General features: G+C 43.5%; 1 protein-coding gene across 1 annotated transcript; it reads left to right on the top strand.

The window, feature by feature from the left end:
- The first annotated feature begins 215 nt into the window (after window positions 1-215).
- On the top strand, window positions 216-11,324 carry LOC142592528 (F-box/LRR-repeat protein 12-like). Its single transcript, XM_075704014.1, has 2 exons — window positions 216-421; window positions 4,185-11,324. The coding sequence occupies exons 1-2, from the start codon at window positions 330-332 to the stop codon at window positions 5,092-5,094; spliced, it is 1,002 nt and encodes a 333-aa protein (XP_075560129.1). The 5' UTR covers window positions 216-329; the 3' UTR covers window positions 5,095-11,324.
- The last annotated feature ends 3,134 nt before the right edge of the window (window positions 11,325-14,458 follow it).

Raw genomic sequence — 14,458 nt, 5'->3', positions numbered from 1 at the left:
CCAATACCCAAGTTCAGCGAGGTCGATTTTTCTGCAGTGTGGCAATGGTCTTGGGCCATCCAAAGCCACCACAATAGAGTTTCTTGTAAATATTGAAATAAGGAGGTTATATATATATATATAACCTCCTTGTACGGCTGCCCCGCTGTCCCTGCACCGGTGATGTGCCCAAGCGGCGGGTTGGCGTACTAGCGAAAGATGGAGAACCGCGAGAGGGCGCCATGGTGGAAATGTAATTTTTATGTGTTAGCTACTTTGCTCTCGCTGTGTCTACAAATATTTTCGTTCTCATTCAGCATGTGATTTTTTGTATACGTGGAATCAGTATCATGACAGCATTCGATGCAGATGGACTGCCCGACGTGGTGCTTCTGCAGATATTTAGGCTCTTGAAGTTCTCTGATCTATGCAAAGTTGGGAGGTGAGCGGTCAGATCAATCGTTTCGACTTGCTAGCATGCTGCCAAGAGGCGCATTGCGAAAGCCGTCTTGAACCGTAAAATTAAAACCCGGTGCAAAACCAGCTGCACCGGTTAAATTTTGTATGCAGCAGTATTATGTCTAAGAATGGCTAAATCTTAGAGCACTAGCATACTGAAAGTGTGTGCATGTGTGCAGCCTTTGTTATAGTGTCTGAGCAAGGCGTAGTCCTGCCTGCCCTTGTTCGCCTTTCGCACACTGCTGCGATTTAATTACAATAACGCAAAGCAGGGGTTCGTGTTGAAAATGCTCTTGGCGTTGCATCGTCGAGCATCTAACTGTGCCGTCTGAAAAAATTGCGGAAAGGGATGCCGTCTAGCGCAGTCAAATGTCAACAAAAAAATTCGCGGCTTGTGAGAGCATTCAGTGGTATCAGTAGTAATCCATGAGAAGTCGCCGATTGATAGCCGTTGAAGCGATTACCCGTGCGCTTGAACTGCTCTGTTCTAGATTGAAGCCGTGGGATTCCTAATCGTGGTTTATTTGCTAGCGATAGAGTGGGCGCAGCTACTCGCAATTGTAACGCAAGTCATTGCTATTCCCTAGGGCCGGGAGATAGTCAATTTAATGTCCTTGGTGCAACACTGCTTCTCAAGAGTTCAACGGCAGTTTCATACATCCGACTTGGCTCTCAGCAGAGCCGTGGTCATTTCCCGCTGAATTAAGTGCAACGCATTCGACTTCCTTAATTCATCAACTACGGGACGTGAATCGATTAAAATTATTATCAGAGTGTTTACCACTTGCGGATGCCCTTTGGAAAGTTTGAACATGGTCGAATTCACCGGTATCGTGCCTAGGGAAAGTCAACTGTATTTAGGTGCGCCATTGTCCTCGTGTGACCAGTGTGAACAGTGGCAACGTTAGTGTCAATATGTCCTTATGCATCGCATTGTGAATGCTTCGTGAAAGTCTGAGCACTTAGCCGCGTCCATGTCAAACTGAGAGAAAATCGTGGTGTTTCACGAAGCTACACAGTGGGCTACAAAGGGGGTGCGGTTGTGGAGGCTTCCGCGTTAATTTCGACCATTTAGTGGTGGTTTAACGTGCACTAGAGCGTTTTTGCATCCCGTCCCAATCTGGCGGCTGCCGGGACCATGCGTTGGGGAACCCGCGACCTCTTGCTCAGCATAACGACTCGTTATGGCAGTCGGTGTGTATGCACACCTTCATAGGGACATTGAAAGCGTTGGTATACTATATGAATAGTTGGAAATGCCTTACATATAAAAGTGCTGTTAGATATTGTAAATCCTCAATGTAAGGATGTTCCCAGTACAAAATAAAAGCAGCGGAATCGCAAGACAGCTACAATAAGAGAAATTCAAAAAGGCATGGAAGTGCATGGATATTCTTTTAGTTTTAGTGAAAGTTTTATTCAGCTGGAAAAGAAAGGGGATGGGAAGATATGTACAGTGTTTACCGAGTCGGTCCACTTGTGCCTCTCCCAATGTCATAATCTACCATTCTATAATTTATTTATTTATTTATTTATTTATTTATTTATTTATCTTCAATACTGCCAGGCTCATGTAAAATCAAGGCAGGTGTACAGTACTGTATACACAAACAAAGGTCAATGCTATGACAGAATGCTATTCACAACAATAATTAGAAATAATAAGGCAGCTAATACAATGTCTTATTCTAGTGTAGCTGAGTAACAATTCAATATCTGGTGAAAGTAGTAGTGCACACAAAATCTACAGTTTTTCTACACAGAATCTACACAATACCATGTAGTTAAGTAATATTAGGAAAAAAAAACTGTTTGTGGTTTTTATCAATTACATCATCCATCATACTGATAAAAGTGGTTAGTGACACACATTTAGCAATCAGAGGATCAAGGCAGTTCCACTACTGAACTGCACGTGGAAAAAATGAATATTAAAAGTGTCATTGTGGCTTAAGTAAGGTTTAAGGATGTTGTTAACGTGATGCACAAGACTGTGAAAAGGAGATACATTTTGGTGAGTCAATCTTGGAACTGGTTATGAATTAATTGATGAAAAAATTCTAGATGAGCTTGTTTCACTCTGGTTGAGAGCATGGCAAGCCCCAACTGTGCTAATGGTTGGTGGGAGAATCATAACATATATACTTGCTATTACATTATCATGCAAAACTGCTTTCTTTCTAAGCCTTTGGTATTTTTCTGAGGAGTTCTTGTCTGCCTCCATTTTTTTTTTCCATTAAATTCTGACATCAAATCTTGCGTCTTTGCTTGCTGCATTAGAACTGCCTAATCCTCAATGTTTTAACAGACCAGGATTATGTTTTCCTGACTTAGCAGCAGCTGCAGCACTAGCATTTTTCTGCTCGGGGCGGTGGGCACAGCGTGATTTTGCATTTTTGTTGGGGGTACAGGAGGGCACTCTATTACTTAGCACGCCATGCTCTAAGGAGAAAGGGGAGTCGATGGGAGGGCAGTGGAAATATTGGGGGATTGGCTGCCACCCCTCAACCTCCTTTTGAGCCAACCCTGCTCATCAGCAGGCATCAGTGTCAGAAAGCTGCTTTTGTCCCTGGGTGGTGCATGGTGAAAGAACCCCACCATACTGCAATGGTGGCGTCTTCACAGCCTTGTATATACAAGCTGAATGAACAAACACAAAAGACATTTTTTGGGGGGAGGCTTGGTCTTGCAGTTTTGTCATTCATACTGTGCTGAGTTTTTCACCACTACATTTTTAATAATTCAGCCTAAAGAATGTGCACTTTTATCTCCACTGTTAAATATTGAATTTAGTGATTTTGCTTTACCAAGGCTATACGGTATGTCAAATGGCTATACTGTTTGTTATACCGTATGTCAAAGAATTTCCTACTCAAAAGGAAAATGAATGTCCTTCTCATGTCCCCACACATATGAAATAGGTCAAGACTGCATATGACACTGATGTAAATATGTTCTGAGAAACATTGATGTGCTTATGATAACTTCTGTGTCGTGCTGTGAATTCAGAGCTTTGCTTCGTATATGTGAGAGAAGTGTTGAATGGCAGTCGCATATAGAGATAAAGCTCTGAATTGGGTGATCTCAACGTCCGTCTGAACTTGAAGCCACTTTGGGTATTTCTGACTAGCAAAAAAAATGAAGCCATCGGAACCCCTTATTCTTTTCGTTCATCGCATAACGAGGGCCTTGAATTTGGTAGTCTTGATGCCATGAGGTAACATACAAGGGTTTATTGTCTAGTTGGCCTGCTTCTAAATTCACATACTATATGACACCTGAGGTAAAATGATCTGCCACCTGGGGCTGTTAGTGGCACTGGCTAGCACTCCCAGGGCTAATGTTACATACATACACAAATACTCAAGAAACTGGCTGTGAGAATGGTGCCATGGTAGCTTAATTGATAAAGCACTATACGCATAATGCAGAAGATGTGGGTTCAGTCCCCACCTGCGGCAAGTTATCTTTTTCTTCATTTTCATTTCAGTTTGCTTTATTATTTCTGCATTTCAATTAAACATTATTAACTTGCCCTGTGCTTTTGTTGGCTTCATTGTCTGTTCCTTGGTAAGATTGTGACAAAAAAAAAAAGAGCAGATATCCTAATAAGTGCTCATTATTCATGCACTTGTTGCTTCTACTTTAGCCAAAGCAATTCTGAAGGGAAAGATGTGCGTGATTGTTGTGAATGCATTATATCGGACAGTGATGAGCTAAGTGCAGCACTTCTGTGTCCCTGGCAGGGTTTGCCGCCGTTGGTATGGTCTCTCACGGAGCCAGGCCCTGTGGACATGCGTGGATGCCAGCGCACCTGAAATCAGCTCAGTGCAGATGGACAGGCTGGCCTCAGTGCTAACAGACTCTGTTCGGTGGTTGTACGTGTCGAGCTTCTTGCACTGTGGGCTCTTCCTGTCTCCAGGAGCTCTGCGTGACCTTCGAGCCCACTGCCCTTACTTATCCACCCTTGTCATCAAGAGTGCTCTTTTAACAACTCTCGATGACTTTGCCCCTGTAACTGTGGGAGACCTCCCACCCACTCTCAAGACCCTTTCACTTCGCCACTCTTTTTTTCAAGTGGACCAGTTCTTCTCGCTTTTGGCCATTCGTAACCTGAGCATTCTTGACTTGAGCTTCTGCTGGTGTGTCTCAGACCAGGACATTCCCTTTGTCACACAGCTCCCAAACCTTCGCGAGCTGTACCTGGAATACTGTGAGGACATCCGGGACACAGGTGTTGCATTGGTTGTAAGCCGTGGCCATAACTTGAAAACTTTGGCCCTTGATGGCACTAAGATCACTGATGAGGCAATCCGCACAATTGCCGAAAATGCATTTGCACTGGAAAGATTGTATGTTGGTAGCACAGCAGTTACTGATATCGGTGCTTTGCACCTCTCCAAAGGAAAGTGCTTTTCATTACAGGAGCTTTGTCTCTTTAGCACAAGGGTTACTGTGCAGACAATGAAGGTGCTGGTTGATGTTTTCCCACAGCTGCAGTGGCTGAACTTGGAGAACACACTTATTGATATTGGAGATAGTCCCCTGATTGCCAAGCAGGTTCCACCGGGCTGCACAGTTCTTGTGGATGGAGTGCGCTTTCACCTGGGGGTTGGCTGCAACCATTCTGTGGACCGGTTGCGACTACAAGATTGAAGAGGCAGCATGTCCTGCCTGACTGCTATGCCAACCTTAAAGTGTGCCTCGTGGGCTAGGTAGCTCACAGAAGTATGACTGTTTGAGACATTGAAGAGGGCCGGAGGGACACCAGTATCCATGACAATTTGCCCGAACCAACACTTTTCATGTGGCCCATACAGGCACCAAGAAGTGGGCTCATTTAGAGTAATAGTGCAAACTATTGGTTTTAGCTGGTGTTGACTATCCCAGTCAGACAAGAGGTAGTTTGCTTCTCACTAGAGAAATTGGATGCAGCATTGTTATGCCACATCAAAGGGACCCTGAAATGATTTCTTGATACCAGGGCGGGGAAAAAAAAGGCTAATGGAAAGGCCATGTTTGTAGCCACCTCATTGGCTGACACTGCCGCCATATAGCAGCACAAGACTTGCAAAATGCATTGGAAAAAGAAAAGAAGTGCTTGTGCCTCTAGTGTTATCACGCAATGCAGTGCTGTTATAACACATTTTCTGATCATTTTCGTCCCGGACCAGGACGAATTTTTCTTCAACTATGAGGCTTTCCTTTCGAGGAACCCATATGGGTTTCCTTTGTAGCAATTGCTACAAACGGGTGGATGTCTGATTTCCCTTTATTCATTTTCTGATAATGTGCATCTTGCTGCTGTCTCCATGACCAAGGGAAAAAGTACAGCTGCAGTGTCAGAGTGGTCGCTTAACTGAAGTGGCATGGATATGTCCTTGAGTTGAGGTGTTCAGTATTAACTTTGGCACTTTGGTTGGAACAGAAGCTGTAGATATTTGGTTTTCAGTGCTATGAGCATGGTACTGTGCCATGTATGTGTAAAAGCAACATGAAGACATTGTCACACAGCCGCATAACAAGCACTTCGAATCCAGGATTGTTTAAATTGTTGTACTCTTTATACTTTATGCTTGTGTAGCATGAAAAATATTGCTCGCATCTGGGCTGAATCTGAGTACCATTAACTGCAGCATATTGCTCACCTCTACTGTCTTGAAAGGCACTGAATCTCTGTGGTGAAATTGCATTTGTAGTCCAGTACAGCTGCGCTTGGTAACTAACACCACATGTACGGCTGCTGATCACAAACTTGGAACATTTAATGTGTGATCATCTGCTGAGGTTCAGAGTAAGAAAGGAAAGTCACTGTGTTTGTTACATCGAAATGTCTACTTAAGGTACCTCAACACTGTAGCTGAGGTGAAAATTTTTATTGCTTAGAGGAGTGTGGCCACAGTCATTGACAAACAGTGAATTTTGAGTGTTTTTTCAGAGGTGTTTTATGTATTTGCCTACCTCTGCATGTTGTAGCCTCACTTTTATTTATTATTATTTGTGTTTGCATATTAGTTCGTGTCTTTCATAGCTTATTCTTTCTTTCTTGTGCTAGAATGCATTTACATTTAAATGTAACGTGACCTGTACACAGGACAGGCGTAAGCTAAGAGCAAGGTTTAGCAAAGAAAGTATAAAATTTTATTCACCTTTCATTTTATTTTTGTAATATCATTATTGTTATATTTTTGTAAGCAACTTTTTCCAGTTATAGCATGTACATGCTCGACCTTCGAAAACTGTAACTCTTGAAAGGTGTATGTCCCACCTCTTCTGTCATTTTAGCTTGTCAGCCTAAGCCAGATTGATTTTACTGTGTGTGGTGAGGGAGTGAAGGATATACCACAACATTGTCCATACAAATACCATTGCATTGCTATCTGTATATTTATGTGTTACATGCTGTGTATGTGCAGTTTAATATTGCATCTATTATTTCTGACAGGAAGTTCACAAGTAGCTGGCAGGCCAGCACTAAAGTGCCCATATGACATAAAGCCTGTTTTGCAACTGGCATTTTGTACAAGAAGCCACTGGTGAAATTTCTTGTGATGGAAATTTATAGCAATTTTTTGTGCAACAGCTTGCTAACCATTTTTTTTTCCTGCTATTTATAGTGTGTTTGGTGGCATCAAAGTTCACTGATCTATAAATTTTGACTCATATTGTAACACTCTTTTTGCAGTGTTGAGAATGCCAGTGTTTCATGTTGTTTGAAGGCGAAAGATGAACTGGCATCTTTTAGATTTTGCTTATTTATACTACTCATTGCAGGGCCTCATTGACATAGGACCTGTGGGAACAATAGTCTCACAGGCTTCATAACTTTGTTAAGAAAGCAATGTGCAGTAAATGTTGTGCACAGCAACGTACGTTTATTGCTTTTGTATGCAGCTGTTGTAGCAGCTGCTGCTGCATATGTTTTGGTCCTGTGTGTTGTGTCCGTGTGGGAAGCTGACCATATGTGTTGTAGGCTTTGGCCCTTACACATGCAAGCATTTGTGTGTTCGTCCATTTGAGAAGCCATGTCTATTTATTAATTATTCACTACTTCCCCACTTATGGTGCGAAATGGTTGAGTGATCAGAGTGCAAGGAATCAAAAGGGATAATGCAGCATGAAATATTTTAATATGTGCCAGCTAGAAAGTAATCTGCCTACAGTGTGGAGCATGAAAAAGAGACGGGGTGGAAGAAAATGAAGCGTAAACCTGATTGCCTTTTCATTTCTGCCTTTCCCTGGCTTTGGAGGCCACATTGCCGCCATTTATTATTCATAATCATGTTGTGCACTTTGCTGTTTTTTCAAGCTAAAGGTCCATTGGAAAAAAAAAGATCACTTTTAATTCTAAGCCTTGAGCAAAACAAGAGCCTGTGTGCTGTGTTGGAACAGCTACTGAGACACAATAACGCCTGTTTGGTCTTCCACTGGTCAGCCAAGGACTTCTCGAAGAATGCACCATGTTTTGAGGGTGCAGTTTTTTGGCTGCATTTATACTTTGTTCGAGGTGTCTGCTGCTAAAAACCAAGGGGCGATGTCCTTACCAAAGTCTAGGCAGACATGTCTGCCTTAATGTAGTTGTTAGCCTCAGCCAGGGTGCAATGCACACCTTAACCCATACTTTTTTTTAACCTTTAACAATATGCAGTTTTTAATGAAAAGTATTGGCTGTAAGTGCACCAGCCACTCTTGCTGCAAACATTGTGCAAGAAGCTGTGGCACTTTGTGGTGCACGGTACAATATGCAGTTTGTCATCACTTATTGCTTACCGCAGGTCAACATCAAAGCCTGTAGTGTTGACATCCCTTTTGTGATTCCTTGGTTCTGTGTTGTACAGGGTAAACCTAGCACATGTAGTTTAGTGTTGAGTGTGTTACTTTTATGCTTTTTTGAGCATTGTATATAACACTAAGCAAAAGGATTTCTGATGTTCTGATCTTTGGACTATGAACTTTGTTGAGGAGGCCCAAGCTTATTGGTGCAGCCTAGAGATTGGAGTGTGTGGTCATTACAGAGTAGCTTTGTAATATAAGTGATGTCTTTAATGTCAAAAGCAAATGTAAAACCAAACTGCTCAGAATACCTTTCCTATGTAGATCCACTTGCTAGCCACATTTTTACAGTGTCTACAAGCTTTGTGGGGGATGTACCGCAGAAAAACTCATTTTAGGACTTTTGGTATCATCAAAATTTTGCCAAACTATTAATATGATTAGCATTATTAGCCTCTTTATGCTGCTCTTTAGCTAAAAAAAAGAACCTTTCAAATTTCTCCGGTGCTGGGCAGAATAGAACCTGTGTCACTCAAATTTCTTGAGCCCAGTAGCCTGATGCTTCAGAGCTGTGCCATGAATGCCTGCATTGAGCGAGGGATTAAGTGTTGGCACACACCAGCGTGCCACCGGTGTAATCGGCTGGATGGCACAGCTTGTTCTGAGGGAAGCGCGAGAGAAGAGCCCGGCTGCAGTACGCAACTAATACATGATGCATTTCAGCTGTTGCAATACGGTGGCTTGCTACATCGCTTGATGCTAATCGCATTAACGTCAACATTCATTGTGACATAGGTCCTGCCGTTGTTTTTTTCTCATTCTGCAATTGTGCAGTGGCAGTCATAACTTCTAGCATATGTAGCCAGAGCTGGGTGGTTGCCACTGAAAAAAACTTAATGCCTAATGATGTGTATTTTTTGCAGTAAATGTGCAAACATAAGCTGGCCTTCTAAAGCTTCCCAAGCCTGCAATGGTAGCTTGGTGGCTATGGCATTGTGCTGTGAAGCACAAGGTCATTGGTTTGATTCCTGGTGGCTACTTTTTGAGGGGGGCGGAATGCAAAAACCCTCGTGTACTTGGGTTTAGGTGCACATTAATGAAACTCGGGTGATCAAAATTAATCTGGAGTCCCCCCCACTGTAACATGCCTCATAATCAGATTGTGGTTTTGCTGTATAAAACCCCACAATTTTTTTTTATATAAGCATTGCATTTTGTCAGTGGGTGCATAGCATTTTCTGTTGCAGCAGATTGCAGTTCTTATCATTCGACCATCTGCTAGTAGGCATCATGTGTCCCACTTATATTCAAGTGGTGTGCAAGGTGTTGTTGTAGAACCTCATTCCACATTGCAGAAATCACATATTAAGGCAACAAGTCAAATCATCTAATATATATATATATATCTTTGCAAGAAAAGCACGTTTTTTTTTCTTGAGGTTCAGTGAATTGCATGTTGTCAGTCGATACCAGGACTTTTTTTTCTTGTTAACATTATCAACAAAAGAAGTTGCTTCATGTAATGCAGCCTCTTCTCCAGTTATATCTTCAAGCCAAAATTGTACTGTCAAAAAAATGTTGACAGGTGCTGCGGAAGAATTAGGACTATTTACAGTGTCTGCAAGTTGTTTGGCATAACTAGATGATATAATTTTGAGTATTTATTCAAAAGCAACGAAAGGAGACCCTACAGAGTGTAGATAGTCTGGTAATAATAAATAGTTGATATTTAAGCTTATTTGATACGTCCCCCTGAAAGAGAAATATCTAGCTTTGGCTGAACTTGTGAAGCTGACGATTGAAAAATTGATCTTGGGGAAACCACCTTGAAAAGCATCCAGGATCTGTGATACATAATGAAGTTCAAGTGAGGGTGTGTATGCTTACAGCTAGAGTCGAAATATCCTGTCTGAATGTTTAGTATTGGTCCCTGTTATGATATCTGTAGCCCATAGCTACAATAGAAAAGGAATAAAGCTTTTATGAAGTTGTCTGTGCACATAAGTGAAAACTCAAAAGAGATTGTTATAATGGTTTGCATGCATGGTCTATGCATTTCAAACCATTCAAAAGCCACTTATGCAATTGTGTGCCTTTCAACAACCTGCCGAAGGCATAAGAAGTGTCAACAAATGAAATGATGCTGCTGGAAGTGCCCTGGCAAAGACCGTTTGTAAAGATGCATTTCTAGTGGCATAGCTTGGGAAACTTTTTAAAGTTTGACTATGTAGTTTACATGGTAAGAATGAATGCTTATTGAAACTAGTGTTTCTGCTGTTTCTGTTCACTTTTGCTTGAACTGGTCTGCATCAGTTCCCTTCCCCCTTTTTTTTTCGCACATTGGTTACGCTGATCTGCTCAGGTTATTTACCTTATGTAGAATGTGTGCATAGATTGTATATGTACATGTTATTCCATGCATGTTATTTGAGTATACATATCGTGCTGGTATTGACATACTAAAGAGATACTTGGAATAGTGTTTGGATACACTGGCACTCTCAGCTGTTGTGGACATGGTTCTCACTTGGTGCAAGTGTTGTAATGCAGAGCATAGCACTGCGTGTGTGAGCAGTTTTTGTGAGAAAGGATGTGCAGTCTAGTTGGTTGTCTCACTATGAAGTCTAGAAGAGCTGGAATAGCCGAATTCACTAGTGTATTGATGAACAGAATAGTGATGGCTGTATTTCTTTTCTGTTGCCTATGCTGGCAGTTTCATTGAGGTTTTTGGTGACCTGCCACCATCTTTTACGTTGTGTTACAGTGCATGTCGATAGTGAGCAGCTGTACCCAATGAATAAGCCTTGTAATGCCACTTTTACTGTGTGTTAAGTTCCTATGAAAGCTTTTGTGGTACTGTGAACTAACTCTAGCAGGCACGCAACTTTCCTTTTAAGATTGGTGTTTAGCAATTGGTTCAAGTCGCAATAACTGATGTACAACAGCTCTGTGTAGGTTATTTCTGTCTGTTCAAGCAAACATTTGCATTTCTATGCTAGCTGACATTGCTACTGTGCCATCAGTTTAGTGTTTAGTGCCCTCGCTTCATCACTATACAACTTAGCTGTGATACATGTATATATGACACCTACAATAAATGTGTATGCAAACCATGGTGCTTGAATGCTTTTATTTCAGAGTGACTAGGTGCAGAGCTAGGAACTTTGAACTAATAGGGTCAACATAAAAGGTATTTAGAAGAGCAAATTTTTATATTTGGTATTGCAAGCAAGCTTATTGCACTTACTTCACTATAGTGTGTGATGGTGCTTGTACTGGCCATAATCATTGCCAAGTTTGTACCCCCAATACGAAAAGAAACACAAAAAGAAATGTGGGGGTAAGCCCGCACCACCCGAAGGTATAATGAGCTCAAAAAACCAATCATAACATAAATGAAAAGGGATCATCCATGCTGACAATTCAAAAGAGATTTTTAGAGACAAAAGCCAATAAAAAATAAAAACAAAAGGTTTGCGGAGCTGAAGCCACTTATGGAAGGCGGAGCAGAGTATGAAGAAGGAATAGGCCGCGAGTAAAGGGCAGCACGGATCCACCGAAGAGCGTGCTCCTATAGATTACATTAAAAGCTAAGCTTCGGCAGTGATGTGCATGCTTTATGATTCTGAAAGTTTATTGCAGATATGTTGAAGATTCAAGACGGCCATCTGCAGTCCAGAGAGAGCAGAACAGTGTGTGCACTCCGTGCTGCAGGGGGTCCAAGTACATCGCAAGGCTCCGTGGGCAGGTGGCCTGGCCGGGAGCATCATTGTCTGCTAATATAGCCTGCAAGCCAGATAGCATGAGTAGCCAGGGCATCCGCCGAGCAGGCGGATATTAAAAATGTGTGCCAACAAGCAATGTAAGGCAGTATGATATGCAGCAGCAGAGGGGTGGCAAGAAGGCAATGAAGAGGGGGAAAGGAAGGGAAGGTAACGTAGATGTAGCATGCAGTTAGCGCCATGCGGCACGGGGTAGAGACCCCACCACAGTAGGCATGAGCACTGCAGATGGCAGCAAACAAACATGCGAGAGAAAGGGAGACAAAGAAACCATGGGAGAGCAAGAGGAATTAGGAGCCATCCGGAAAAGCAGATATGATGGGATGCATAGGCACAGAACTGACAATGGCATGAGCTAACTGTAGAAGCAAGGCTCGCTGCCGTTTGTTTTGAAGAAAAGAAGAGTACGCCGACGGCGTCACTTGTTGAATTCGAGATTCGGCGCATAGTTGAGCCACTATTGGCGCAGTGCGTGGGCACGTGGAAAAATAATGCTGCACCCCCTCACACCCTGCACCGCATGCACACAAATTCGTGGCACTGAGTAGGAAACGACGTAAGCAATAGGGGAAGTGCCCATGCCCGGTGAATAAATGGACAAGTAAGCGGTTTGGGGGGAACCAGCAGGGTATAGAATGGACACTGCTGACCCATGTGTAAAGGCAGGTGCCCTTCCCCTTCCTCTGCCAGTATTGGTGCTACTGGTTCATGGCAATCACATAAAATCTCGTTCGAACCGATCGAATGGAGAAAGCTCTTGTCCGAAGAGCACCAGTAGAGCATGCAGATGAAGCGGCGCTGTCGGCACGCTCATTACTGAGCACGCCCCGATGTCCTGGTACATGAAATAGCAGGACATCAGGACCATGTCGTGACGGGGAACGTAGCGCGCTCCTGATCTGCATCCTGTTCACCCGCACCGCGCTGCCGCGACAAAGTCGGCAGCAGCGAGAGACAGTCAGTGTACAAGTATACGGTGCTTTGCAGGGTAGCTATATATGCGAAGGCCTCCTCAAATGCACACATCTCAGTACCGAACGCACTAAGGGCATTAACAACTTTGAACTTGTTCACACGGACGACGCGACCACACGATCAAGTGCAAGGGATGCGGTGCCCGCTGTGGTGGTAGTGAAGGCACCGTCCGTGTAAACATGATGAACGGGAACCCGGGAAAGCAAATTAGCTTGTTCAGGGGCGCTATAACCTAAAGCTATTCCAAACTTTTCTATTCCAATTCTGCAATCATCCCTCTGCCATTGGTCAAAAACTTTTTTGAACCACCCACACTTTGCCTGCCTGTCATGCGACGTCGCGAAAACCGCGATAGCTCCCCATCTGATATGACGTGAACACACTGATTATGCATGACTGGAAAGAACAAAAGAAAAATAATTGTTTATGATTCAACGCCTTTTCGCCATTAGCGCTCGGCTATAGGTCAAAAGTTTTTGGGCGACACCCACTTCACCTGCCCGTCACGCAACGTCACAAAACTGTGAGAACTCACCACGTCAAAGTGACGTGTATGCGTTGAAGATGCATTAATATGCCGAACAGAATTTTCTTTTGAATAGGCACAGGCTGCTCCATTCCGAAAAGGAATAAAAGATGGCTGCCGCAGCAGGCACTGGCTACTCGCACCATCCTGAGAGCATGGGTTTATTTGCATACAATAAAGCTTTTCGTGTGGCCGTGTAACATTTTTGAGCACTTTCGGCATGTTTACAACCTCGTTCTGCCAACTATTCTTTGCCAAGGGTCCATTTTAGCGGCATTCTTAACCTTTCGTTGCATGCCACCGTGATTTTCGACCAGTCACCACAAGCTAAGTAAGGGAAAGCGGACCAATCACAGACGCCAGCACCACCCTCTTCATCCGGTTATCGATTTTCAGTGCACTGGCTTGGCCCCATCGAACCCCTCTCCACTTGAGCTTGCTCCTCGCCTCTTGTCAGCCAATCAGATAAAACAAGCCACTCAGTGTAGGCAATGTTATTCGTTTTTAAAGCAAACAACAGTGACCTCCCATAAACGAGGAGAGCGTTTTATTGGCCTACTCGGACAACCCTGCGGGTCACCGCCCGATGCTTGCGTGTGCGGTTACGCAAATGTGATGTCAGGAGATTGGAATAAAAACACATTGGAATAGTTTTACGTTATAGGGCCCCAGAGGTGAGGCGATGAAGGGAAACCGGACTTTGTCGCCAGGGTGCTCCTTCTACGGGTCGCAGGGAAAGTCGATTAGGTGGGGTGTGAAAGCTGCAGGGCCATAATGTGTCACCTGGCGAAGTGTGAATAGAGAAAACTCCGCCGCCGAGCGGTCCAATTCCACAGTTAGTGGAGGGAAATTGGCTAGGACATGGAGAGTCGACATACGCGTCGTGTGATAGGCGCCCGTCATGGCGACGAGAAGGGACCGCTAGGCAGATAGGACACGCATGGTGAGGTGGATGGAGGGGAAG

Source organism: Dermacentor variabilis, chromosome 1 (assembly GCF_050947875.1).
Source record: "Dermacentor variabilis isolate Ectoservices chromosome 1, ASM5094787v1, whole genome shotgun sequence".
Taxonomy (NCBI): Eukaryota; Metazoa; Arthropoda; class Arachnida; order Ixodida; family Ixodidae; genus Dermacentor; species Dermacentor variabilis.
This window is presented reverse-complemented; position numbering and strand designations above follow the sequence as displayed.

Bases quoted from the DNA above. Each gene is read 5' to 3' on its own strand.
- LOC142592528 (XM_075704014.1), top strand. From the start codon at position 330: ATGACAGCATTCGATGCAGATGGACTGCCCGACGTGGTGCTTCTGCAG. The intron at 422-4,184 runs GTGAGCGGTCAG...TGTCCCTGGCAG, and splicing joins GATCTATGCAAAGTTGGGAG to GGTTTGCCGCCGTTGGTATG.